Source organism: Mauremys reevesii, linkage group 27 (genome assembly GCF_016161935.1).
Source record: "Mauremys reevesii isolate NIE-2019 linkage group 27, ASM1616193v1, whole genome shotgun sequence".
Classification (NCBI taxonomy): Eukaryota; Metazoa; Chordata; order Testudines; family Geoemydidae; genus Mauremys; species Mauremys reevesii.
The window spans coordinates 9,008,315-9,035,588 of NC_052649.1; the positions used below are offsets into that span (position 1 = coordinate 9,008,315).

Genomic DNA, 27,274 nt, shown 5'->3' on the forward strand with positions numbered 1-27,274 from the left:
CGAGAGGTCTTTGTGCCCAAGTGCTCCCATCTCAGTGTCAGTCTTTCTGCGAGGAGGATCCGTCTCTTTGGGCTTTGCCATCCCAATATTTGGGGCTTTCCTTCTGTCAGAGCAGTGCCCCCGGAGCCCTCTTGGGAGCAAGGCCCTAGAATCATAGAATCATAGATCAGAAGGGACCAATATGATCATCTAGTCTGACCTCCTGCAAGATGCAGGCCACATTAGCCGATCCCCCCACTCCATTAGCAAGCGACCCCTGCCCCATGCTTCGGAGGAAGGCGAAAAACCTCCAGGGCCACAGGGCTGTGCTAGGGGCTGTACAAAGAACAAAGGCAGGCCCTGCCCCGTGTGGGTCTGGACAGGAGGCCGGGGACAAGGGGCAGCCGAGGCCATGCAGAGGCAGCACCCATCGCGTGGCCCGGAACAGCGGGCTAAGGGGGTGGGGGTGAGCACTGGAGCGGGGCGCACAGAGTCAGGCTGGCCGGCCAGGCTCCTCCTCGGGCTGCACAGGCTGCTTGTTCTGGCTCGGTGACACTGTTATTGTAGGGTTGCTCCCGGAGCTGCCCCTCCGGACGGGGGGAGGCTCTGAACTGTCCCAGCCTCACCAACACCTGCATCCTCCTGATGGTGGGGAGCAGAGCTGGGGGGTGCGTGTGGAGCCCCGGGCGGGCCTTGCCCCCAGTCTGGGCTGGCCCGGGGGGAGCTGCCCGAGCAGGCGCCGAGCCTGCTGCTCACCCCGCTCTCCTGCCGGCGGGGGCGGGGGCGGGCCGGGGGCGTGCGCTGCGCCCGGGGAGGGGGAGGCGCCAGGCGGGCGGAGCTCGGCTCCGGGCAGCCCAGGGCCGGCGCCGCACAGCGGCTCCCAGTCCGGGCTCGGTGGCTGCTGCGCCTCCAGGTGCGAAGCGCGGACCCCCCCGCACCCCCATGCTGATGCTCCACGTGGCCGGGCCCCCCGCGGCCGGAGCCATGTCCCAGACCGAGGTGGATCTGTCCGGCTGCGGCATCGCCCTGGAGCCGGGGACCCCCGGCCGGGCAGCTCCGCTCCGCAGCCGGGGGCGCGAGAGCCGCCGCGGCTCCTACAGGTTCAGCCGGCGGAGCTCGGCCGAGCTGGAGCGGCTGGGCTACGAGGGGCCCCGGGGTCCGGCCCGGCCGGGGCGCAGGAGGCGCGCGGGGACCCCCGGGCTCTCCAAGGCGCAGAGCCCGCGGCGCGCTCCGGCTCGGGCAGCGAGAGCGGCGGCCAGACGCCCTCGCCGCCGCCCCCCGGCCGGGTCTCCCCGCGCGGCGCCCCCCCGGACGAGAGCCGCCGGGCGCAGGAGGAGAACGAGGAGATCGAGACGCGCGCCGTGGCCACCTCCCCGGACGGCCGGTTCCTCAAGTTCGACATCGAGATCGGCCGCGGCTCCTTCAAGACGGTGTACAAAGGGCTGGACACCGAGACCACCGTGGAGGTGGCCTGGTGCGAGCTGCAGGTGGGTGCGGGCCCCGGGCCGGGAGCCCTCAACGCGGGCGGGGGGTTCCCCGGGCCAGGCGCCCTCGGGCAGGGGCGTGGGGGAGCGGAGAGCCGCTGAACCAAACTGTCAACCCTGGACAGGATGGACAGCACCCCCGGTTCCAGCGCCTGCGCCTCAGGTGGGTCCCCGGGCGGCTGCTCTCCAGGGGTCACTGCTGCACAGGCTGGGGGAGGGCGGGGTGCTGCAGAGCCAGACCCCCCAGTCCCTGGGCACCTGGCTGCCCTGCAGCACTGTCCTGTGGCGGGGGTGGGGGAGAATGGGGCCTCCTGAGTTCTTAGCGGGGTCGGCACTGGGCTTGGAGTGGGGGCCGTGGCTCCCGGAGGTGGCTGGCTGGGCAAGGCGCAGTCCCTTGGCTGGGCCCTGCAATGTTCTGCAGGGTCAGGAGCCAGGGTGCCTGAGAGTGAGGAGCTGCCCTGCTGTCAGCTGGTTGGACCCTGATGTCTGACAAACTTGGGCGATCTGTCCGGGATCCTTCCCCTACGCTCCAGGGGCTGGTGGAGCAGCTCCCCAGCGCCGGGTCACAGCGACTGCAGGCCTGGGGCACCTCAGTCCGTCCAGCCAGCCCAGCAGGCTGCAAGGGCCCTGCTCAGGACCCAGCGTACCAAGCCCACTCTCGGGCTGCCCCCTGCTCCCCCAAGGTTCCCAGATCAGTGGGGCTCTACTTCAGGTTAATCAGATGCTGCCCCTGGCACTCAGGCCCCAGGGGGTGGGTCGGGGTGAGGGCTGTGGGGGAGTTTCCCCAGCCCCTGGCCTTGGATCGCTGAGCTAGGCAGGTTGGTGTGAGGAGGGACTGAGGGGTCCTGAGCTTGACCAGCAGGATGGGCCTGGGCCCTGGCTCAGTGCTTTGGCTCTGCCTGTGGTGTTGGCAGGGCTAGGACAGGCCCTTCAGCTGGGCCAGCTTTTCTGCAGGTGCCAGGTCAGTGGCTCCTTCACCAGAGGGGTTTAGGAAAGTCGGGGGGTTGTGACTGGCCAGCACTTGGTCCTGACCCAAGTGTCCCTTTGATGGTCCTGGGACTGAGCCGTGGGTCGGACTGGGCTCTCCTGGACCCCCCAAAACTGAGTTCAAGACACATCTCAGACTTCAGGTGGGGGCATGTGCGGGATGCTTCCCCCAGGTCCCTGTCCTCTCGTTTGGCTTCAGCTTCAGCCTCTTTCTTATTCCTTGGGCCTCCCACTCCCCAGACACACTTGTGATACTGCAGCAGACTGGGGAAGAAGGAGCTCCGAGAAGGTGTGGGGGGCTTGGGGCCACATCTGCTCATTTCTCCGTTCTCTCTGGCTTCTGCAGCCCCAGGTCTCTCCTTTCTATTAGTAGTGGCCTCCGGTGGCTGGCACGCTGGACCTGTGATTTCTCTTACGTAGGAGAGCTGGCAGCAGCAGCCACAGATACTGAATTACCGTAATTCATGGCTGTTCCCATTAGTGCCATTTCTGCAGCTGGACTGCAGCAACCAAGCAACGCGTGCCCCTGCCCACCCCCAAGCATGGCTCAGATCCGTAGTGCCCATGTGCTGGCATCTTGGTGCTGTGCTAGACCTGCCATAAGAATGGCCAGACGGGGTCAGACCAAAGGTCCATCTAGCCCAGTGTCCTGTCTTCCGACAGCGGCCAGTGCCAGGTGCCCCAGAGGGAGCGAGCAGAACAGGGAATCATCAAGTGACCCATCCCCTGTCGCCCATTCCCAGCTTCTGGCCTGTTGGGCCCTGGTGTGAAATGCTCCCAGCATCTTGCCGTCCAGCTGCTCTGGGCTCCTCACAGCTCAGTTCTGCATCAGTTGCAGCTCCCTGCATGGCTCATTCTCATCACTTGGCGACGGCAGCGCCTGCAGCATGGTAGAGCCATGCATGCCAATCCCTGCCCCATAGATCTTGTAGTTGTGTATCAGGCCTTCGGTGCCAAGGTACAGGTTAAGTGCCAGGCTCTGGGCTTCCTTTTCTGCACGCGCTGCCCCGCCCATCAGAGGGGCTGCTTCAAACGCCAGCCTCGCCCCCATTGCCAGTTCTGTGCTGTGTTCTGCAGAACTGGCCCCTTCAGGTTCTGGATTCGGGGCACTGCTGGCAGGTGTTGGAGGTGCCTCTGGAGTGTAAATGGGGGCTACGATTCCTCTCAGGTTCTCCTGACAGAGGCTAGTGTGGTGCCAGTGGCTAAATCAACAGATTTATTGGTGGGCACCCGTGGCCGGTTTGTGTGATGCTGCCAGAAGCTCTGTGGTGCCCTTAGGGGCTGGCTGCAGGAGCTGCGTTAACACACCCGGACCTGGCACTTTCTGGTCTCCTGCCAGCTGTCCCATCCCTTCCTCCTCCAACCCCAGCCTCCCTCTGCTGAGAGGGGGCTGGTTTCTCTAGCCCCCATCCTCCTTCCTGCTGCAACCAGGAGCAGGGCTGTATGGGGACTGTCCCTTCCGGAGGACCCCACCTCTCCATACAACCCCTTGGGATGGGCTTCAGCTGCAGTCCAAAATCTCTGACCACCCTCGTCCTTGGGCCGGCTGGTGCAGCTGCGAGTTCCAAGTCCTTGTTTACACAGAAAAACGTGTCTTGCGAGTTTGTCTCCTGCCCCTAAAAGCAGCATGGGGCGTCGCTGTGTGTGTTGATGGCTGCGTCTCCGGGTGGGCGGAGGGACTCCTGCATGGCAGCGGGTGGTTCTGTGAGGAAGGGGCATTGTGCCCTGAGCAGCAGGCTGGCCCTTCGTGTCTGCCCACTGGAGCTTTGCTCTGTGTCCCGGAGTTTTCTCCCAAAGCTTTTCATCTTGCACACAAATCGGATGCCCCTTGGTATTAGTGGTGACGCTTCCCGGGGTCAGGCATTGAGGTCACAATCACGCTCTCCGCGGTCAGCCCCATGGTGCCTGGCTTTTCCTGTGTGTGTAATTTTTGTGTGCCTCTGTGGGTTTGTCACGTGCTGTATCCTGTATTTGGGCCGTGCCAGGCATGTGCGTCCCTGGCCCGCTCGCAGCTAGCGCCGCCTGGGGGGCGTCTGGCCACCTTTCTTAGCCCCAGGTTGGTTCTCAACCCTGCCTTAGGGTTGCTGCTCCAGACTGAGTTGCCAGGCAGATCCCAGGCTCTCTCCACAGGCCACATCGGAGGGCGCCCGTCAGGCTGAGAGCACGTGCCGTTTGCGAGGCTGGATCTGAGGTACCCAGTAGACGTCCTGCAGGGCTGTTTGTGTTGGTGTCTCAGCCTGTCTGGCAGTGTTTGGCGTGGCCAGGCCGGCTGTCGTGGGGATGGTGCCAGACGGCTTTCTGGTGTGCTTATAAAGAGATGCTGATTGGAGTTTTGGGGGGCCTGTCTGCAGGCATCAGTGCTGAGCAGTCCCAACGGCTCTGTGTGGGCTCTGGCGGGCCAGCAGGCTGCACCTTCCCAGGAGGAGGCAGGGACCCGTTGGATACAAAGTTCGGCTGCCCCTTGAGTCCCAGGAAAGCACAAGGACAGCCAGGCTGGGTCAGAGCAAGGGTCCGTCTAGCCCAGCGTCCTCTCTGCCGGCAGCGCCAGGTGCTGCAGAGGGAATGACCAGAACAGACGGTCACTGAGCGATCCATCCCCTGTCGCCCGGTCCGAGTTTCTGTGCCAGCCCTTGCTCGGCTGCCTCTTCCAGCTCTGCTGATGCCCCTCGATCCTGATCTGCCCCCCGAGAGTCCTACCAGTGCCCTTCAGCCCCGACCCACGGCCCTCCTGCTACCCCCCCCCGAGAGTCCTACCAGTGCCCCTCAGCCCCGACCCATGGCCCCCCTGCTACCCCTGAAAGTCCTACCAGTGCCCCTCAGCCCCAACCCACGGCCCCTGCTACCCGCCCCGAGAGTCCTAGCAGTGCCCCTCAGCCCCGACCCACGGCCCCCTGCTACCCCTCCCGAGTCCTACCAGTGCCCCTCAGCCCCAACCCACGGCCCCTGCTACCCGCCCCGAGAGTCCTACCAGTGCCCCTCAGCCCCAACCCACGGCCCCCCTGCTACCTCAAACTGCCCCCCCCGGCGCCAGAGAGCGCTACCAGTGCCCCGCGGTTAGGATTTCCTCATTCAGCATCTCTTGTCCCAAGTCCCCTGTGCGGAGCCAAGGAGCATGTGAGCAGATTTAACAAGCCTGTTTTTGAGCCCTAATCCTGCAGAGAATCAGCCGCTGTGGTACAAATATAGGAGTTTGTACCACAAATAAAAGTGGTTGTGGTTGTGCCCTTTCAGAAATAGCTTTGTCCTGCATTTGTCACACAGTTGTCATTTATTGCCTTTAAAATATAAACGGTCACTTGACCTCAGCCCTGACCCGCTATTCCAGTCCTTAGCTTCTTACACAGCAGCTCTGCCGGTGCCCCTCAGTCCTGGCCCAGAGCCCCCGGCTCCCCCCTTCCCCCAGCTCTGCCGGTGCCCCTCAGTCCTGGCCCAGAGCCCCCTGCTCCCCCAGCCCTGGGTTCCCCCCTTGCCCCAGCTCTGCCGGTGCCCCTCAGCCCTGGCCCAGAGCCCCCGGCTCCCCCCTTGCCCCAGCTCTGCCGGTGCCCCTCAGTCCTGGCCCAGAGCCCCCTGCTCCCCCAGCCCCAGCTCCCCCCCTTCCCCCAGCTCTGCCGGTGCCCCTCAGTCCTGGCCCGGAGCCCCCTGCTCCCGCATCCCCAGCTCTGCCAGTGCCCCTCAGTCCTGGCCCAGAACCCCTGCTCCCCCAGCCCCAGCTCCCCCTTCCCCAGCTCTGCCGGTGCCCCTCAGTCCTGGCCCAGAGCCCCGGCTCCCCCTTCCCCAGCTCTGCGGTGCCCCTCAGTCCTGGCCCAGAGCCCCTGCTCCCCAGCCCTGGGCTCCCCCTTCCCCCAGCTCTGCCGGTGCCCCTCAGTCCTGGCCCAGAGCCCCCTGCTCCCGCATCCCCAGCTCCCCCCCATCCCCCAGCGCTGCCGGTGCCCCTCAGTCCTGGCCCAGAGGCCCCTGCTCCCCCAGCCCCGGCTCCCCACTTCCCCAGCTCTGCCGGTGCCCCTCAGTCCTGGCCCAGAGCCCCTGCTCCCCCCCCCCCCGCTCCCCCACATCCCCCAGCTCTACCAGTGCCCCTCAGTCCTGGCCCAGAGGCCCCTGCTGCCCCAGGCCCGGCTCCCCCAATTCCCCCAGCTCTGCCGGTGCCCCTCAGTCCTGGCCCAGAGGCCCCTGCTCCCCCAGCCCCAGCTCCCCCCCTTCCCCCAGCTCTGCCGGTGCCCCTCAGTCCTGGCCCAGAGGCCCCTGCTCCCCCAGCCCTGGGCTCCCCACACATAATAGTCTTGGCCTGACCCATTTCTGGTTTCTGAAGTCAGGTTTAAAGCAGTGTTTTTATTGACAGATGCCTGGGGGATGCTGGGCGGGGCTGGGGAAACCAGATGCCCAAAGTGGGCCCAACTGGTAAATATTTGTTTATCATGAGCGGTTTCCTGCAGGACCTGACTCTCTCCCCTGCCGTGGGCAGTGGCACGGAGCCAAGAGCTGGAGTTGCCTGAACTGGCCAAGGTGTGTCTGCACGCGCTCTCCTTATGCACCGAGTGCTTGTCCCTTCCCCAGAGCCCACGCTGCTGTGGGCGGAGCAGAGCTGAGGAAGGGGGGCTGGTGAACCCAAACTGGGCCCCCCCAGGTGGACGTGAGCCCTTCAAGGGGGCGGGGGCATCTGGGGTTGCTGTTCTACAGTGTCTGTGGTAGTGCCCCTGCGTGCTGGGCGCATCCCAGACACTGGCAGGACAGCCCTTGCTCCTGGGGCTTGTGGTCAGAGGCCGGGGGGGGCCTGGGCTGGGCTGGGCTGGCAGGGAGAGTGTCTTGTGCTTACAGGCCTCTCTGTACTGGCCCTGCACTGCTGGGGGTCGTGTTACACCCCAGCGAGGGGGGGCAGGGGCTCTGTGCCCACATGGCCCACTGGGAACGCAGCTCCAGGCTGTCCTAGTGGCCCTTAGGTTCAGGGCGGGTGGGTAACATCTCCTCTGGCTACTGCTCCACTGGCCCCAGGGCAGCGCCCGCCCCGACCATTCTGGGGGTGAGTCTGTGTCGCTTCTGGGTGGCAGAGCCCTGAGCCAGCCTCCCCATGGGTAGCAATGCAGTGGGGGAGACCCCTCTGGCTCCAAGCTGTGCGCTGGCTGCCCAGGCAGGGCCTCAGACTGGCGCATGCTGGGACAGTGCTGCCCAGGTGCTGTGGGACGAGGCGGGCTCTGGTCACTGCTGGCACGAGAGATCCTGTGCTCCCCGGTTACGCGGCGTGATGTGGGCACCGCTGGGGGCCCTTGCAGTTTCTCACACCTGTTGATCTGTGGGAATGCCCCCATTCCCTGGTCCAGACAGTACCACTCCCTCTCCTGGGGGACAGACCTCCCCTGACGTCTTGGCGCTAGCAGGGCTGTCAGGACAGGCTTGCCTGACCCTCAGGGCAGGGCTGGGTGTGTAAGGAGATGCCAGGTGCTGCTCCTTGGCTGCCTGCTGACGAAGCAGCCATGGTGCTGCGCTGGGGGCCCCTTTCCTCCTGGCTGTGGTTGGGTTGGTGGGTTTCTGCCCCCACCAGACTGATCTGGGAGCCGCTTGTTCCAGGCCTGGTGGTTCCTGGTACATGTTGGGGCTGGTTTCTGGGGGGCTGTTGAGCTTCATGGGACCTAGGAAAACGATCTGCCCCCTGAACCCCACTAGCTGAGCAGCCGTGGGAGGGTTCGGCTCCTTGCGCCCAGGGGTGCTCTGACCGTGGGCGCCAGTCAGGAAGTGACTGGAAGAGCTGAGTTGTTTTCAGGCTCCAGTGGGATGCGAGGGGCATGCTGTAGGTACAGAGAATCGCTGTACGCATGGAGGCTGGGCCTCTGCTCCCAGCCTGGGAGGAGGCGACAGCAAACAGGGAGGCTCCGTAGAGGCTGGTGCTGATCTCTTCTCCAGGCGGCAGATCTGTGCCAGCCACGCTCTTGACGGGGTTGCTGTTTCTCTGGGGCAGCAGCAAGCCGTCTCCAGCTGGAGAGGTCTGTGGGGCTGTCCCAGGCTGGGATTTATGGCTGGGTGCTATTTCAGGGCCAGGCTGCACTCGCTATGGTGGCCTGCAGAGGCTTTTAGCTATAAATGCACCATAATTATGTAAATTGGTCCCCTCTCCAGGATGCCGGGCCCTGCACAATGGGGCTTTCAGAGGCTGCTGCTCAGCTCTGCTGCCCGGGGCATCACAGAGCTGGGTCTGTAGCCAGAGCCTCATAAACACCTTCAGAGAGGAAGAAACGTGTAAAAATACCACACCGCCTCCCCCAGCTCCACCTCGGCAGGGGCCAATGAGAGCAGCAGGGCGCCCGGGCTGGCGGTGGAACCTAGCAGTGAGAGCCCGGCCGGCTCTGGCACTTGGGACTTGGTGGCTCTGGGTTGCTGAACTGCTGGAGGAGGCCAGCCCTGCCTTGGCAAGCGGGGGGCGGGCTTCCATCCCAGCTTGTTAGGCGGCTCTGGTGTCTGTGACCCAGAGCATCGTACTGCTGTGCACGAGGCGGCTATTAGCAAGGTACATTGTGTCCCTGCCCTCCGGGCTGAGCAAGACGGCTGGAGCTGGGGGGTGCACTGCCCGCCCCTGCGTATGCTGAGCGGGTGCCTTGGTGGGCCTTCTCGGTGAGTGGAGCCAGGGCGTGGGCAGGGGTTGCTGCTGGCATGGCAGCGCCCTCCTGGCCTTGTTCGTTGGGCACAGGCCATCTTGGCCTTTGTGGAGCTGCTGGGGCACCTGGCCCACAAGGTGAACTTTCACCAAACATAGTGCTGCTGAAAGGGTGCCAGGACAGAACCCAGGCATCCTGGCTCCTAGCCCCTCCCTCGCCCAGTCGTAGCCCCCACATCTCAGTGGTAATGTATCAAGAATGCTAAGCAGCGTGTGCCAGCCTGGTTATTGCCCTCCTGGCATGGGGGGCACAGGACTGGAGGGCAGGCTGTGCCCTCGCGGCTCTGGGGGTGGCGCGATCCCCCCTTGCACTCTTGCACTCCATCTGGGGGAGCCCGTATGCCCTGTCCAGGCATGGGGAGCCCCTACGGGTGAGGGGCAACCTTGGGCTTTTCCCTGTTCCCTTAGCAGCAGCTCGCAGGCTTGGGGAACAGATTCCAGAGTTCCTGAATCTGGTTACTTGTGAGCACCTTGGGAGACGTGTGGCTTCCAGGAGCCCAGGCCAGCCACCTTTCCTCAGAAGACCCCTCCCCTCCCGCCTCTGGGTCTGGAAACTGGGGGTGGGGAGCTGCCTGGGGACTGTCTGGGGCTGGGATGCTCTCAGGCAACTCCCCAAGTGCTGAAGGACCAAGTGCTTCCGGCTGCTGTTTGTAATTAACTGAGGCTCAGCTGGTCCCTGACAGGTTTGCTGGGTCTCAGGTTGGTGCCACTGGATGTACTGGTTGCTGTTTCAGTTTGGGAGCACTTGTTCGAGAGAAGCCAAGGCTGGAATGGGGGGTGGCTGCAGGTCAGGACTGGGGGCATCGGCGGAGCTGGTGGTCCTCCCGGCCTCGGCTGTACTAGCAGGGGCTGCTACGGGTCAGGACTGGCAGAGGAGCAGAGGGGGGGCTTGGAGATCAGTTCACTTGCCCTGGATCTAAAAGGTGCCATTCATTGGTCTCAGCGGGTTCCCTGCTCTGGGCTGGGCCAGGGCCCCGAATGTGGGTTTGAAAGGAGGGGATTGTGCATGGCCCCATGTGGGGCGCAGGGCAGCTGCAGCCCAGCCACGGGGCCAGTTATGATGCAACAAAAACATTACGAAAGATCCCCGGGTTGATTTATGGCTCCTGCGAGCCAAGGGGCCGAGCGCACAGATCCCTGGAGCCAGCAGCTTCCAGTGTTAAAACGCGGCAGCCGCGAGCCGTTGGTTTCTTTGGCTGTCAGTGCAGGGATGTGGAGAGCCTGTCCCAGCCGGATCCTCCCTGTGCTCTCCCTGCTCGCTGCCTGGCACTGGGGCAGGGGGGTCAGCCCTCCACAGGCTCCTACTTGTGTCAGTTTCCCATGGGCCCTGCTCTCATTAGGGAGGGGCAGAGGGGGGTGTTTGCTGCAGCCCCCCAGGAGCAGTGTTCCCGCTCACCTGGCCCTGCCCGTCTCACTCCCAGCAAGCAGGGCCCTGCCAGGAAGCGCCACCCGCGTGGCACATTCGGCATTTCGAGTGCAGGCCCGGAATCGATCGGGGGCCATGGATGGAGTCAGCTCTTGCTGCTTCAGGCTCATGTCATTTCATGCGCCTGCCTTAAACCATGCACCAAGGCAAACAGGGCTCGCAGCAGCTGCTGGCGTATCTCGCCTCCACGCCAGGCCCGGCTCCCCAGTTCTATCACTGGCCAGGGCCCAGTTTGCCTGGCCAAGGAGAGAGCTGTGGCCCCGTAGTGCCCTGCGGGTGGGGGAACAGGAGCTCTGGCCCCTGTCTAGGGAGAGGGTGCCACAGGCTGGGCCGTGTCTGGCGCTGGGGCAGGGGGATCAGCCCTCCACAGGCTCCTACTTGTGCCAGTTTCCCAGTTTCTCCAGACATTGCTGGGTTCTGCGAGGGCGGGAGCAGGGCAGCGACTCCAGGGCCTTGGGCACAGTTACCAGCATGCCAGCGGCCAGGCACGGGTCCTGGGGAGGGTTTGGTTTGTGGAGCACGTGACAGGAATGCATGGGGACTCCAGAGCCTGGACAGCAAGCAGGGAGAGCTGTGGGGTGGGAGGCTGGAGCCGGGGGAGGCAATGGGCGACGGGTGGAGGAAGGGGGTGGCCCCAGAGTCGCGTGGCCATTTTTACATTGCATCATGTTTTGGAAATCCCGGGCTGCAGCGGCTCAGTTTCCTTTGGACAGATGTCCCAGGGGGTGGCTCCTTCCGTGCCCTGAGTCCCCTGGCCCCTCAGGGCAGCTGGCATGAGCTGGGGCATCTGCAGGAGCCTGGGAGCCTGTCAGGACCCCTGCTCTGCCCCACTGCTCCTGGGAGAGTCCCTAGCCCCCTGTGTGTGCTGAGCAGGAGTCATGGGGGGCAGCCCCTGCTGGTCCCCAGGGAGTTTGCCTGGCCTGTGTGGGCAGAGGGGAAGCTGTCCTGGCTGGCGTCAGCAGACCTGGTGAGGGGATGGAGCTGCCAGGCTGAGCCCCAGGGGGCAGGTGCCTGTGCCCCCCCTGCTGACCTTGGGGCTGGGCTCCTAGTCACGGTGCTTTAAGCTTCTGTCAAAGCTCAACTTCTGCTTCCACTTTAATTAACTTGAGCAAGAGGAACATGGAAAAACCAGGTCCAGAGCCGGGCGCGCCTGTGCTGCCAACAAAGGCGGCATTGAGGCTCGCATGGCCCCCTGCCATAAAGGTGCCCTGTGTCTGCACTTGCCAGCCGCCCGCCTGCTCTCTTAGAAAGCAGCAAAGCGAGGCAGCAGGAATCGTTACTCCTTGTGTATGGGTGCAAGGCTGGCCTGAGGGGCCGTGCTATGCCAGGTGGAGGGGGCAGCCCTGGGCGGGCTGCCCCTATGGCACACAAGTTCTCTCTTGGCCAGGGCATTGGCTGGCAGGAGCTGTGCTGGGGTGCTGAGCACTCCCTCCTGTCTCTTGTCACAAGTTCCCTGGGACCCAACTACCAGGGCCCTGCTGAGCCGCGGGGTGTGGGGGTGGCTAGCACCTGGAGGTCACCAGGCCTTGGCCCCCCTTGTGCAGGGGCTGGCCCCAGGACTGCTGTGCTGGCGCGAAATCCCCAGTGGAAACGAGCCCCCACGCAAACGAGGTGCGTGCCCTGAGCTGGGGGCACAAAGGCAGGCTGGGTGGGCTGCTGGGGAGGAGTTGGGTTCCCCCTCGCCCTTGGATAAAGGTTTTAATCCAAAGGTGGTGCCGACCTCCAGCCCTGCGTGGCCCACAGCTGCAGCAGGAGGTGCAGACACCGGTGGCTTTGTCTGTGTCACTCCAAGTCCACACGGGTGCATGCCCAGCACCGTGCGAGCGGGCAGCCTCCTCTGGGTGGGCCCACTGGCGCAGGAGGGAGAGGGGCCCACGCTGCCTCATCAGCCGGTGATCTGCGTCCTCGCTGGAGAATCTGAGTGCCGGGGGTGGCTTGTGTCTCACTAACACCCCAGCGTGCCGCGTGGGCACCGTGCCCCCGCCAGGCCAGCTGCTGAATTGCTGGCTCAGCCCCCTCCCCCCACCCAGCAAGCAAATCCCCAGTAAGCCAAAAAGTCTCCCCCCTGCCCTGTCCCTGCCGGGCCTCTCTGCTCCCTGGAAGGGGCAGGGGAGACGCGTTCTTCCCTTCTGGGGGCTGGCACACGGGGGGCTTGGTTGGGCCCCGGCTCTCTCTGTGCAGAGCCCGGCTGTTTGCTGGGCAAAGGGTCCCGCTGGCCCTGCTTGCTCTCGGGGGCTGGGAGGTGAGTGAATTTCTGCTCTTGTGCCCGCAGCCGGCTGCTCTGCCCTCCCCCGACACTCCATGTCCATCCTGACCCAGATACGGGCTGTCTCTGGTGCTGATAAGCCGGGCCGGGGCGTTCTGGGGGAGTCTGGCAGCTGGGCTGCACAGTGCGTCCAGCCGGCACGATTAGCGGCTGCCAGCTCCCCAGCCCTGCGTGGGGGGGACGCTCTGCGTGGCCTTGCTGGTGCCGTGGTGCCTGGCTCCGCTCGTCTCTCCTACATGAGTAATCCTGCTGCCCTGGGCAGCGCCAGCAGCGCTCATGGGGCTGCTGTCTGTGCGTGGCACCGGTGCCTACCGGCCCGTCTGGGCTCTGCACTGGGAGCTTGGCATGGCCTTGCTGCCGTGTATGTGGCTGGCAAAGGGAGCCAGGAGGATGGGTAGGGGCTCCATCTCTGGGTGGGAGCAGGGGGGCTCTCAGTGGCCGGGTTGGTTTGAGGGGCTCCGTGGCAGGGCTCTGGGGGAGCGAAGGGGAGGCTCCGTGGCAGGGCTCTGGGGCTGGCTCAGGCCAGGACCGGTCCATTGTGCCACCAGCCCCGGTGCCAGAGGGCGCCCCCCAGTGGCCACTCATGCCTCTCCTGTGGGTTCCTTGCAGACCCGGAAGCTGTCGAAGGCTGAACGGCAGCGCTTCAGCGAGGAGGTGGAGATGCTGAAGGGCCTGCAGCATCCCAATATTGTCCGCTTCTACGACTCCTGGAAGTCAGCCATCAAGGGCCAGATCTGCATCGTGTTGGTCACTGAGCTCATGACCTCGGGCACCCTGAAAACGTGAGCGGGGCTGGGCTGGGGGGCGGGCTCCAGGTTCTGCTGGGCGGGGGTTGTGTGGCAGGCGGAGGGGGCACGGGGGCCGGTGGGGATAGGGGGTAGGGTCCTAGCGGGTGGGGAGGAGCCGGGTTCTGGCAGGGTGGGGTTGTGTGGCAGGGTGAGGGGGGGGGGGGGGCCTGGGGGGGGGGGAGGGGGGTCCTAGGTGGGGGGGGAGTAGCCGGGGTTCTGGCAGGGTGGGGTTGTGTGGCAGGTGGAGAGGGGCCCTGGGGCCTGTGGGGAGAGGGGTAGGGTCCTAGCGGGTGGGAGGAGGGGGGATCTGGCAGCAGGGGGGGGTTGTGGCAGGGTGAGAGGAGGCAGTGTAGGGTCCTAGCGGGTGGCGGGGAGGGAGCCGGGGGTCTGGCAGGGTGGGGTTGTGTGGCAGGCGGAGGGGGCACTGGCGCCTGTGGGGAGAGGGTAGGGTCCTAGCGGGTGGGGAGGTAGCCGGGTTCTGGCAGGGTGGGGTTGTGTGGCAGGCGGAGGGGGCACTGGGGCCTGTGGGGAGAGGGTAGGGTCCTAGCGGGTGGGGAGGTAGCCGGGGGTCTGGCAGGGTGGGGTTGTGTGGCAGGTGGAGAGGAGGCAGTGGGGCCTGTGGGGAGAGGGGGTAGGGTCCTAGCGGGTGGGAGGAGGTAGCCGGGTTCTGGCAGGGTGGGGGTTGTGTGGCAGGTGGAGGGGGCACTGGGGCCTGTGGGGAGGGGGGGTAGGGTCCTAGCGGGTGGGAGGGGAGGTAGCCGGGTTCTGGCAGGGTGGGGGTTGTGTGGCAGGCGGAGAGGGGGCCCTGGGGCCTGTGGGGAGAGGGGGTAGGGTCCTAGCGGGTGGCGGAGGAGAGAGCTGGGGGGTCTGGCAGGGTGGGGTTGTGTGGCAGGCAGACGGGGGGCACTGGGGCCTGTGGGGAGAGGGGGTAGGGTCCTAGCGGGTGGCGGGGAGGAGCCGGGGGTCTGGCAGGGTGGGGATTGTGTGGCAGGTGGAGAGGAGGCAGTGGGGCCTGTGGGGAGAGGGGTAGGGTCCTAGCGGGTCGGGGGAGGTAGCCGGGTTCTGGCAGGGTGGGGATTGTGTGGCAGGCGGAGGGGCGGCACTGGGGCCTGTGGGAGAGGGGTAGGGTCCTAGCGGGTGGCGGGGAGGAGCCGGGGGTCTGGCAGGGTGGGGTTGTGTGGCTGGCGGAGTGGGGGCCCTGGGGCCTGTGGGGAGAGGGGTAGGGTCCTAGCGGGTGGGAGGAGGGAGCCGGGTTCTGGCAGGGTGGGGTTGTGTGGCAGGCAGAGAGGGGCCCTGGGGCCTGTGGGGAGAGGGGGTAGGGTCCTAGTGGGTGGCAGAGGAGGGAGGCAGGGAGTCTGGCAGGGTGGGGGTTGTGTGGCAGGCGGAGGGGGGGGAGGGTCCTAGCAGGTGGGAGGGAGGTAGCCGGGTTCTGGCAGGGTGGGGTTGTGTGGCAGGCGGAGGGGAGGGGGTAGGGTCCTAGCAGGTGGCGGGGAGGAGCCGGGTTCTGGCAGGGTGGGGGCTGTGTGGCAGGCGGAGGGGGGGTAGGGTCCTAGCAGGTGGGAGGGAGGTAGCCGGGTTCTGGCAGGGTGGGGGTTGTGTGGCAGGCGGAGGGGGGGTAGGGTCCTAGCGGGCAGCGGGGGACCCTGTCTGGCCTGCGTGTGACCGCTGTGGTTGCTGGCACCGCGAGCTTGGCCAGCATGTGGGCCAGGTGCATTCCAAGCCGCCCCTGCCTGGCGTGATGGGGCCCGGGCAGGATCCGGGCAGAGCTCGCAGCTCCTCTCGGCCAAGCTGGGCTGTGAACTGGTGGGGGTGCTGGGGCAAAGCCCAGGGCCTGCCAGGCGCTCTGTGAGCCCCCACTGCTCAGGAAGCAGCTGTCAGTGCGTCCCGGGCGCCCTTACCTCGCCGTGCTGCGCTGCACCAGGCAGCTCCGGCTGCTCGCCGTTCCTAGGCCCGTGCTTGGCCCTCGGCACTACAGAGCCGCCCGTTCCTGCGGAGCCCGCTGTGTGTGCTGCCTGGGTGAGGAGAGTCTCCCCACAGCCTGCGCCGGGACCCTGCTGCCCAGCTCCGTGCAGCTTGGGTGGCGCCTGGCCGGGGGGAGCAGCTGGAGTCGCCCCCTCATGTCGCCCGTGTTGCCCTCGCAGCTACCTGAAGCGCTTCAAGGAGATGAAGCTGAAGGTCCTGCAGCGCTGGAGCCGGCAGATCCTCAAGGGGCTGCACTTCCTGCACACGCGCTCGCCCCCCATCATCCATCGCGACCTCAAGTGCGACAACATCTTCATCACGGGCCCCACCGGCTCCGTCAAGATCGGGGACCTGGGCCTGGCCACGCTCAAGCGGGCCTCCTTCGCCAAGAGCGTCATAGGTACCGGGGCGCTGGGCGTGCGAGCAGCCGGGCCCCTTGGGTGGGTTCCCTGGGATGGCCTGGCTGAGGGGCCACTCACGGTCCGGGGGGCGCCCTCTGCCATGGGACCCCTGGGGTGGCCAACGCCAGCCTGGCTTGCTGAGATGAGAGTCGGGGAGCGCAGCCTCCCCTGCAGCCAGCCCCCCACCCTAGGCCAGCCGGGTGTGGCTAGCCAGCCCCAAGGAGCAGCTTGGCGCTGAGTTGTCTCCTGCGCCCCCAGGCACCCCGGAGTTCATGGCCCCCGAGATGTACGAGGAGAAGTACGACGAGGCGGTGGATGTCTACGCCTTCGGCATGTGCATGCTGGAGATGGCCACCTCGGAATACCCCTACTCAGAGTGCCAGAACGCCGCCCAGATCTACCGCAAGGTCACCTCGGTGAGTGGCTGTGTCTGCGCCTCGATGCGGGGACCCCCCCACCAGCACCGCTCTGCCAGGGAAACCGCTCCCCTGCCTGAGCCACTCTGGGGGCCTGGGGACCCCCCTCCCCACCGCTGGCACTGCCCTGGCAGGGAAACCGCTCCCCTGCCGGAGCCACTCTGGGGGCCTGAGGACCCCCCGCGGGCACGGCCCTGCCAGGGAAACCGCTCCCCTGCCTGAGCCACTCTGGGGGCCTGGGGACCCCCCTCCCCACCGCTGGCACTGCCCTGCCAGGGAAACCGCTCCCCTGCCGGAGCCACTCTGGGGGCCTGGGGACCCCCCGCTGGCACTGCCTGTCAGGGAAACCGCTCCCCTGCCTGAGCCACTCTGGGGGCCTGGGGACCCCCCTCCCCCCCGCTGGCACTGCCCTGGCAGGGAAACCGCTCCCCTGCCGGAGCCACTCTGGGGGACTGGGGACCCCCCTCCTCCTGCCGCTCAGCCAAGGAACTTCCACCCCTGCCAGAACCACTCTAGGGGCCGGGGGACCACCCCCCCCACTGGCACTGCTCGGGGACCCCTCTCTCCCCCTTCCTCCCCCCCGGAGCCACTCAACCCCAGCCTGGTCCTTAACTAAGATACTCCCTCCTTCCTGAGGCTGCTCTGGGAGCAGCTCCACACCTAGACACTTGGGCAGAGGTGCTCAGGAAAGCCGCTAGCCACTGCTGAGCTCTTGGGTCCCTTGGCTGGGGACAGAAGGGGGAGCCGCTCTGGGTTCCCCTGGATGCTCTTGCAGGCGGGTCCCATTCCCCCATAGCTGTGCCTCCCGGCTGCCCCCTGCTCTGCTCCCCGCAGCAGGTTTCAGCCTGGCGGAGGCCGCGTGGCTGTCCACGTGCTGCTCCCTGGCGTGCCGGGACCTGGGAGCAGCAGCCTCCAGCGTTAATGGAGTGGAACCAGGAAGCTGTTTGTGAACCTGGGCCAGCCCGCAGCCTTAACGACCCCGAGCCGGCCAGATCCAGTGCGGTGCCGGTTTGCTCCATGACCTCCCGTCACCCAGAACTGCTCTGCCCCCTCGCTCAGGGCAGGGAGGGGCATGGCCAGGGAAGCTGGTCTGCACTGGGCTCTGCCTGGCCCGTCAGGGACTGGTGCTGGGTGGTTCCGCTCTCGCCTGCCTGAATCAGGGTCTCTGTCCTCCCGGCCCCTCCCTGTGGGGTCCCTTCCACACTCAACTTGCGGGGACTGGGAGTCAGGTCCCAGGAGCCAGAGGGCAGCCCCAGATGTCACTTGCTCGCAGGGCCAGTCTCACCTCAGTCCGACCCCCTGCACGTTCAGGGACGTCTGCTCGCAGCGCTGCAGAGGGTGACATAGCTGCTCGGGCACAGCCTGGCCTGGGACCTGCCTGACTGTCGGGATGTCTCCCTGCAGGGCATGAAACCCAACAGCTTCTACAAGGTGAAGGTGCCAGAGCTGAAGGAAATCATTGAGGGCTGCATCCGCATGGACAAGGCTGAGAGGTGGGCGTGGCAGGGCAGGAGCGTGGGGCCACGGGGCTTGGTGGGGCCGGTGTGGCAGGGATGGGGGGCTGCAGGCCTCTGGGGTGGAGGGGGCTGGCCGGGTTGGGCTGGCGGCCCGGGTTCCAGATGAGCTAGGGCGCCCTGGTGCCGGCTCTGTCCCGTGGTGCCAGTTGTGCCGTACTGGGTTCCCAGTACTGGGTGCCCAGGCTGCGCTGACCCCGGCCTGTCCGCCAGGTACACCATCCAGGACCTGCTGGAGCACTCCTTCTTCCAGGAGGACACGGGGGTGCATGTGGAGCTGGCCGAGGAGGACGACGGCGTCAAGTCCGGCCTCAAGCTCTGGCTGCGCATGGACGACACCAAGAAACTGCACGGCAAGTACAAGGACAACAACGCCCTCGAGTTCCTCTTCGAGCTGCACAAGGACGTGGCCGAGGAGGTGGCCCAGGAGATGGTAGGTTGCCACGGAGGGAGGGGGAGCAGCCCTGCCCCCGCCTGGGATGGGGAGACAATGAACTGGGCCAGGCCCGGTCCCCTCCGCGTACCCACGCTGCCCACAGCTCTGGCGCGGGGGAGCCGCTCGCCGCTGGGATCTGTGCTGCTGGCTTGCTGCAGCCTGTAGCAGGCGCTGCTGCTGTGCAGGGGGCAGGGTCCGTTCCGGGGCAGCGACTCTCTTACCCTCTGCCTGGGCTGCCCCGGCACAACCAAGCCCCACTCCCTGACCTCGCCTGTGCCTGGCTCACTGCCTCCCTCGCCTGTGCCTGGCTCACTGCCTCCCTCGCCTGTGCCTGGCTCACTGCCTCCCTCGCCTGTGCCTGGCTCACTGCCTCCCTCGCCTGTGCCTGGCTCACTGCCTCCCTGGGTGCCCAGATGGCTCTGCCAGGCTTTGCCGGGGCAGGGCCTGACGCGCCCCCTGCACCTCCTGCAGGTGACCCTGGGCTTTGTGTGTGAGGCGGACTACAAGCTGGTGGCCAAGGCGGTGCGGGACCGCGTGGTCACCATCAAGCGCAAGCGAGAGAAGATGAAGCGGGCGCAGGATGAGCTGCAGCACCAGGAGCAGGAGAAGCAGCCAGGCATCCTGCCCCTGCTGGAGGAGCTGAAGTGCCCCCCGGTGCCTACCACCCCCCAGGCCTCACCGGCCACGCCTGGCTCCGGGGACTCTGTCTTTGGGGGCACCTTCCTTCCGGAGCCCGAGGAGCCCGAGGCAGATCAGCACCAGCACTTCCTGTACCGGCACACCAGCTACTCCTCCACCACCTGTACGTAGCCAGTGCGCGGGCACCGTGGGGTAGGGGGGAGGGGCGTTGCTGGCACTGGCCTGCGTCTCCCTGGGGTTCAGGGAGAGCAGCTCCCAGCCTCTCATTGGTGTCTGCGGCTGATATTGCTGGGAGCCTGGAACGTGGCACCCTGGCAGTGATCGGTCGAGGCAGCTGCTCCTGTTTCTCTCCCGTTCTCCTGGGGAAGGGGGGCGAGAAACGGCAGTTCCTGCGGGGGGGAGCCTGCCCTGGCCCTCCCCCATGGGCTGGCCACTCACCCTGCTCTCTGCTCCCCAGCTGACTGCGAGACGGACGGGTACCTGAGCTCCTCTGGATTCGTGGACTCACCAGACCTGTCCCACTGCCACTCAGGCACCTTCTCCACTGGGGACCCTTCCAGCCCACCAGCTGCCCAGTCAGAGAGCTGCTTCCCTGTGGTGAGTGGGGCCTCCCAGGGGCACCTCACGCTCCCCTTTGGGGGGCTGCTGGGGGTGCCACAATGCCCCCTCACTCTGGCTTCTCCCCTGCAGAGCATCGCAGTGAGCTCGCCCATGGAGCGCCTGCCGTCTGCCCCGGCCAGCGAGTTCTCTTCCCCAGTGGACAGGTATGTCTGGGCCCTGCTCCGTCAGTGCCGTGCCCCCAGCCCCTGGGTGGGAGGAGTCAGCTGTTTGCCCCCCCGGGAGGTGGTGGCTGGAATGGGCTGGGGCTGGTCACTGAGATGGGGATCAGGGCGGGTTACAGGGGATACTGGGCTGGGGCAGGTGGGATTGGCCATTAACTCTTGCCCCTGTGCTGGGGCCTCCCCACAGCTACGCGTCAGACGTGGCATCCGGCCTGAGCGACGGCTGCGAAGGGCTCTCGGCCAGCGAGCAGAACGCCAAGCTGCCGGCCAAGCGGGCCTCTGGGAAGCTGCTGCGGCGCCGGGCCAGGTCAAGGCTGCGCATCACCAATGTAAGCGCCACCGGCACCTGCCCTGCCTTCGTTCACAGGCTGCGAGGGGCCGAAGCCCACTGTGAATGGGGAGTGTGGGGCGGCAGCTGTCAGGGGGAGGTCAGGGTGGCAGGGAATGGGGGGTGCCTGGGGAGCAACTGCTCCTGGGCCGATCTCCCTGGTTCCTAGGAGGCACCACGGCGGCTGCTCCAGTGCCCTGGGTCCTGCTCTCCTGCCCGTGTGTGGACGTGCAGTTCACAGGGAACGATGTGGGGGACAGAAGCGCCGATCAGCCCTTCATGTTTCCATTGAGGGGGCAAAAGGGCCCCCCCCAAACCACCCATCTGCACAGGCTGAGAAGCGGGGCTGGCACAGGCCTGGCACTGCAACCGCTGGCCCCTCCCTGTGTGTCACCTGGCTCCCGGCGGGGGGTGGCGGGGTCTCCGCGGCTGCCTATGAGCTGCCCCTGCCCCACAGATCTCGGACAAGAGCGACAGGGTGGTGGAGTGCCAGCTGCAGACCTACAACAACAAGATGGTGACCTTCAAGTTCGACCTGGACGGGGACAACCCGGAGGAGATTGCGGCTGTCATGGTGAGTGCAGGGCCTGGCTGGGCTCGGCAGGGTTTGGGGGGCCCGCACCCAGCACTGACCCACTTGCCTGGCCCCACAGGTCAATAACGAGTTCATCCTCCAGTCGGAGCAGGACAGCTTCATCCATCGAATCCAGGACATCATCCAGCGCGTGGAGACCCTGCTGCGCAAGGACGGGCATGGTGCCAGCAGGGCAGCTGGCAGCCCGCAGCCTGAGAGCCTGTCGCCCTCTGCCACCAGCAACGGCCTCCCGGTGAGTGCCCCCAGTGAGCAGCCCCCCCTCGTCCCCCGGGGAGCAGCTCGCCCTCCCCCTGGCGAGCGCCTCTCCACTCCTCTGTGAGTGGCCCCCGGACCCCCGTTGAGCACCCCCCTCACCCTCCGGCTGCCCAGTGAGTGTCCTCCTCACTCTCGGTGAGCAGCCTTCCTGGTGAGCGCCCCCCGCCCCCGGTCCGTGCATTGCTCCAGAGAGCCTGTTCCAGCTTCCCGGGCTCTGCCGGGGGGTCCCAGCGTGGGATTGGGTGGGAGTGTGGGCCAGATCCTGCCGCAGCCCTGGCCTGGCCCATCACAGGCCCTGTCTCTCGTTGGCAGGCGGAGCTGCAGCTGCAGGATCTCTCGCACTCCATCTCGGCCTCGTCCTTGCTCAGCGGTACGTGCCTGCCACTCCCTGCCCCCTCCAATAGGGTGCCCCAGCCCTGGGCCTGCGACACCCCCTCTCTGGGGGGCTGGGCCAGGCGGCCCTGTGCTGCCCGCTGGCTTGTGATGGAAGCATGTCTGCCGTGAAGGGTGCTGCCTGCGGCCGGCTGGTGCCTGCAGCCCGGGCAGCAGTAGCCAGGTGCCATTGCCCTATGCAGGGAGAGGCCTGCGCCACCCCCTGCCCGGCAGCTGCACAAGTTGGCCCCAGTGGGGGGGGGGGGGGGGGGCTGCGGCTTGGGGGTGTCGGGGCTGCGCGGTGCCAGGACTGACTCCCTGTCTCTGTCCCAGACCTGGGCTGCAGCAGCCCAGGCCAGTCGGAGCTGGCTCCGGTCCAGCACTCGCTCAGTGGCTCCGCCTCTGAAAACGACCTCTTCAGCCTCGCAGACACCCCGCCAGGGACCCAGCCCGCTGGGCTGCAGCCTCTGCTCCCAGCAGAACCGCCAGGTACCGGCTCGGACACCGGCCTCCCCCCCTTCCCCAGGCCTGGCTGGAACGCCCACCCGGCGGCCCCTCCAAGGGAGCAGCTGGCTGGGGGCAGGGATGTGGGGACCCTAGACGGGAGGGAGGGGGAGCACCCAGCCGTGGAGTGGGGACATGGTTAACCCTTCCCATGCTCATCCCTTTCTCCTCCGCAGGTTCCCCCAGTGCAGCCGCGTGGAGCTGGCCCTCCTCCCTGACGGTGCCTGGCCTGGCCCCGTACCAGCTGCCAACATCCCAGTGTTTCCCCCAGACTGCCAGATCCGGGCCCCAGGCTGGGGGCTCCCTGCTGTCCACCACACCACCCAGGGGAGACCTGGGCCCCCTGAGCCCACCCATGAACAGCACCGCACCCGCTGCGCCCCCCTGGTCTCCTGCCACCTCCCCCTTGTTCTCGCTGGCTGAGATGTTCTCCCTGGCAATGATGAGCATGGCCCAGACGCTGCTGCCGTCCGTCTCCTTGGCTGCTCCCCCGCCGGGGGGGCCCCTGGCCCCTGCACCGATACCTCGCCCGCAGTCGCTGTACCTGGGGCCGGCACACTTCACCTCCCCTGGCCCTGCAGGCCAGGTGGAGCCAGCGCCACACTGCAGTGGGACCCAGGAGCCCACCAGCACCTGTGTCACGGCGGGCTGGGGCCCAGCTCTTCCCCCTCAGGGCCTGGGAAGAAGCGGCATCGGGGAGAGTCCGCTGGCATCGGGGAGAGCCCCTGCTGCAGGGGCGCTGGATAGCGGCTCGGTAAGCACCCCCAGAAGGGGCCTGGGTGCTGCAGCGTGAGGTGGCCCCAGGAATGTGGGGGCACAGCCAGGATATGCCCTAGTGGCGCCAGACCCCGGCTCTCGGCGTAGGGCTGGTGGGAAGGGGCCGGCTGCAGGCCATGCCGGAGCTGGTGGAATGGCCCCGGGGGCGGGTGATGCTGGGACCAGTTAGAGCAGCCCTGGGGCTGGTGTTACTCCAGGGGACGAGCCGCTGCCCCTGGGCTGGGGCAGTGCTGCTGGCTCGGAGCGAGGCCTGGAGCAGCCTGTTAATCCAGAGGCCTGGGCCTGAGCCAGGGAGCCACAGCTCAATCCCCGGCCCATCTGCTGCTGGGGATTAGATGGCCCTGGATGTTGCTGGGGGCCAGGACCCCGCACGGGAGCGGCTCTGTGCTCCCTGACCTGGCTCACCGGCTTCTCTCCTAGGTATCGCCCTGCTCCCCGAAACCCAGCAGCCACCTGATCGTCTCAGAGTCGCCCGCCCCTGGCCCGGCCAAGGCACGGCTGTCCCCCATCAACGAAGGTAAAGGTGCTGGTTGAGCTGTGGTTCAGCCTGCCAGGGTGGGAACAGGGCTGGCATCGCAGAGTGCCTGGTGCCAGCTCTCCCCCGCAGTGCGTGGAGAGCCACGCCCAGCGCCCAGACCTGCCCTGGCCCACGCTGGGCCGGCTCCTGCTAACCTGCCCTTCCCCATTTGTTCCCAGAGGCCAAGCCCCAGATTCTGGGCCGATTCCAGGTGACCACGTCCAAGGACCCAGCCAACAGCACCCTGGGGCAGCAGAGCCAGAGTGACAGTGAGCAGAGTGGCCAGGAGCCCTGGGAGGGGGTGGCTGGCGCCTCCTCCCAGCCCTCGGTGCCCAGCTCCTCCGCCACGGAGGGCAGCACGAGCCCCGACTCGGACTCTGTACCTGACACCCCGGTGCAGGACCCCGACGAGCTGCTGGCCGAGGAGGGGACACCGGTGGCGCTGGCAGAGAGCGACCAGGAGGGGCCTGGGGAGGGCGGTGCTGAGAGCCCTCAGCAGGCCATGGTGAGCCAGGTGTGGATGAGCTGCGCGCGCAGCTCGTCCTACCTGAGCAGCGACGACACGGAGAGCGAGGACGAGGAGATCTGGGAGGAGCTGCAGAGCCTGCGCCAGAAGTGAGTGGGGGACCCGGCTCGGCCTTTCCCACGTGCTGCACTGCTGGGGGGCGGCAGGGAAGCAAGCTGGGCCTTGTGCAAGCGCCTCTGGCTCCAGGGAGCTCTCAGGGGGGCTGCTGGCCCGTGCTGGGGCGGGGTAAGGCAGCTTCCTGCCAGTCTCCTCCCTATGGGCAGCTGGGCTAGAAACAGGCGTCTGCCCCCTGCCCTGACGGCCCTGCCCTGACGGCCCTGCTGTCCCCAGGCACCTCTCTGAAGTGCAGACACTGCAGGCTGTGCAGAAGAGGGAGATCGAGGATCTGTACTTCCGGATGGGGAAGCAGGCCCCCCCGGGCATCGTCTCCCCAGCCGCCATGCTCTCCAGCCGCCAGAGACGCCTCTCCAAGGGCAGCTTCAACCCGTCCCGGCGCAACAGCCTCCAGCGCCTGGAGCTCTCGCAGCCCACAGGTACCCGGCCCGCTGCTCCCCACTGGCACCTGACTCTCCCCCCCCTCCCCCCCCGCCCCGCTGTCCTCAGCTGCTCCCCGCTGGCAACACACACACACAGTCAGTCAGTCCTCGGCTGCTCCCTGCTGGCACCTGACACACACACCACTGTCCTCTCGCAGCCTGCAGGCTGCTCCCCGCTGGCAACACACACACACACACCGCCCCGCAGCCTGCAGGTACCTGTCCCACTGCTCCCTGCTGGCACCTGAACCCCCTTCCCACTGTCCTCAGCTGCTCCCCGCTGGCAACACCCACACCCCCCCTGCAGTCTGCAGTTACCTGTCCCACTGCTCCTGCTGGCACCTGAAACCCCCCCACTGTCCTCCGCTGCGCCCCGCTGGCACTTGACCCCCAGCCTCCCCCCCCCTGTCCTCTTGCACCTGCCCCTCCCCCCCGGCTGCTCCCTGCTGGCACTTGATCCCGCCCTCCCCCCCGTCCTTGCTCTCTCTGCCTGGGACCCCCATGTGGCTTTAGTGCCCAGGGGCATGTGCGGTGGGGAGCTCTCGGGGGGCCGCACTCTGGGCTGCACGGAGGATCCTCAGGTCTCTGCCCTGGGGAAGGTGGCATTAACCTGCGTGTTCCATGGTGGGGGAGATGTCCCCACATGCCAGCTGGGTACCATGCCAGGCTGTGCAGCAGGCACCTGGGGGGCTGCTTCATGGGGGGAGGCTCAGGGCCCCCTGGCCCCTCACCTCGTCTGGCTCCCAGCAGGGATCATGCGCAGGAACTCGCTGAGTGGCAGCAGCACCGGCTCGCAGGAGCAGCGGCCGAGCAGAGGGGTGACATTCGCCGGAGACCTCAGCCGAACGGTGAGGGCGGGGCTGCTGGGGGGCTTCCTGGGCCGTAGAGTCCTATCCCACCGACCCCCAGGGTTGCCACTCTCCCTCTGGCACAGAAGAGGTTGTGGTGGAGCATGTGCTATGGAGGCACAACACAGCCCGGGTTCCCCTGGGGGGCCAGGCACGCGGCTCTGAGCCCCCAAGTGTGTGCACGGCTGGCTCCTGCATAGGCCCCTCAGGGTGAGTGCCCCCTTCTCTCTCTCTCTCTCTGCAGTAACCGTCCTGCCAGCACCGATTTTCATGGACTACCTCAGCCATGCACCAGCTGCCATGGAGGGGTGGTGAGAGGCCGTGCTGCGAGCTGGCCAGGCAGCGCCCTGCCTCACGGGCTCCTCCGGGTGTGGAGACAGCACTGGCGCTGTGGGGAATGGCGACTCCTGCCCATGGTGTTTGCTGCGGGTGCCCACCGCCTGGAGATGCCTGGTTTTGTCCGACAGCCCCGGGGAGGATCTGCATTGGCCCCCACGGGCCCGTGTGAAGTCTGATGGTGGCCACACCCAGCCTGGTTCACCTGCTTCCCAGCACAGGCTGCAGGGAGACGGGTTTGTGGGCTGGGAAGGAGCCCGAGTGGGGCAGGGTAACTCCCTACCACCATGAGGAGCCTTGCTTCAGAGCCCCCCCTAGTGTCAGCTGAGAAACGCTTCCTGCTTAGCTGAGTCCCAGCCCTTCACTGACCCCACCTCCCCACACTCCCAGAAAGCACCAGGGCCACCCCCACCTACAGAGCAAGTGCCCCTGCTGTGGGATGCCATGGACGCAGGCCCAGGCTACCTGGGGTGTGGCTGGTCTTACCTCTGCCTGGACTTGTGCCCTGGGGGGATAGCACTTAGCCCCTGGGTCATGTCTGCTGAAGGCAGGGCCTGGGTTATAGGAAATGCACGTGCTGACACTGTCCCTCCCCTTTATGGCAACTCACCTCCGTGCTTTACTCCTCGCCAGGAGCCGCCAGCCCCACTGCAGTGAGAGGGGTGCTGCCCCCCTGCGCATGGGCTGAGTTCTCAGTGCCTCTTTGCCCCAGAACCATAAACCAGCAGCATCGGGCCACGTACTTTTACACCCTCGTGCCAAGCCATTCTCCTGGGCACCAGGCCTCAGGCTTGTTCTTGCTGGGCCTTAGCCAGCAGGGAGCCTTGGAGCTCGGCTTCTGCTCTGGCCCCATAGCTGCAGCGTGAAGCACTGCCCTTGCCCTGCCTCTCCATAGGACAGACTGACCTTGTTGTAAAAGGCTTTTTAGAGACTCTGTACAGTGGTTGTGAATAAAACAGATCAAATAGGGATCGCTGACTGCAGGGTGGGGTGTGATCACAGCAGCTGGAGCATCTTGTAACCAAATTGATTCTTCCTGTAGGACAGCTGTGGGGGGAGGCTTTTCTTGTAAATGGTTTGAGGAGAAACCCTGCTGTGTCCATGGTGGGGTGGGAGTGGGAAGGTGGCCCCAGGTAATACACCTGCTCTCCTGGCTGAAGCGGGAGCGGCCTGTCCTGTGAATTCAGGACTTAAGCCAATGAGCTGGAAAATCTCCTTCCCACCACTCTTTAGCCTCTTAGGTAAATGTGTGCTGCATGGAACAGTCCCTGAGGCACTGAGCTGGCCTCCTGCCACCAGCTGCCTTAATAATCAACTTGGAAGCACAATTTCCAGAGGCATTTATTGGAACATGACAACAGGTGCTGGAGCTCTGCCCTTCACAGGGGCAAAGGAAAGAGTGTTTCCCCTGCAGGCTGGGCCAGGGGCAGTAAGAGCCACCTTTTCCTAGCAGTGAGGGGTGGTGGTTTGTGCTGCCTTCCCCCAGAGGGCAGCACCTCACCTTTGTATCTAATTCAGTGGGTCCTGGAGGCAGCATCTAGGCACCTTCCCCACATCACCTACAGGGTTATTGGGCGTGTGGTGCATAGCATCTTATTATAATAAATAAGTGATGCTGATTTTTTCACCTACAGGGGTTTTCCTCTCCCCAGAATACCTGAGCAGGCCCACAGGCGTCATTAGCCAGAGGCCATGCAAGTAGCTCACCACAGTTGGTTTTATTCATATGCTTAAAGTTGCATCACTTTTTAAGGAATGAGTCACTGACTTCCAGGTCTAGTGGCCACCCCCCAGTGGCCCAGTAAGGTCAATGCCTCAAACACCCTGACCTGGGGAAACGACTGCAGCCCAGGGACCATGGCTTGGGCAATCCCATGCTTCCCCCACAGGGCTGCGGCCTGGCTACAGTGGTGCAATGTAGATTAGCCATTCCAGGCTGCAGGTGGAATGGAGATTATTG

At 66.0% G+C, this 27,274-nt stretch overlaps 1 protein-coding gene across 1 annotated transcript; it reads left to right on the forward strand.

The window, feature by feature from the left end:
• The first annotated feature begins 878 nt into the window (after window positions 1-878).
• WNK4 (WNK lysine deficient protein kinase 4) lies at window positions 879-26,504 on the forward strand. The gene is given in 21 exon segments (XM_039516365.1): window positions 879-1,126; window positions 1,129-1,466; window positions 13,392-13,564; window positions 15,712-15,932; window positions 16,192-16,349; window positions 17,754-17,842; window positions 18,077-18,296; window positions 18,771-19,101; window positions 19,396-19,535; window positions 19,629-19,702; window positions 19,908-20,049; window positions 20,506-20,622; window positions 20,702-20,875; window positions 21,211-21,268; window positions 21,604-21,759; window positions 21,951-22,528; window positions 22,972-23,068; window positions 23,248-23,683; window positions 23,925-24,127; window positions 24,878-24,978; window positions 25,223-26,504. Coding segments are annotated over 21 exon segments (4,014 nt in total). The 5' UTR covers window positions 879-921; the 3' UTR covers window positions 25,226-26,504.
• The last annotated feature ends 770 nt before the right edge of the window (window positions 26,505-27,274 follow it).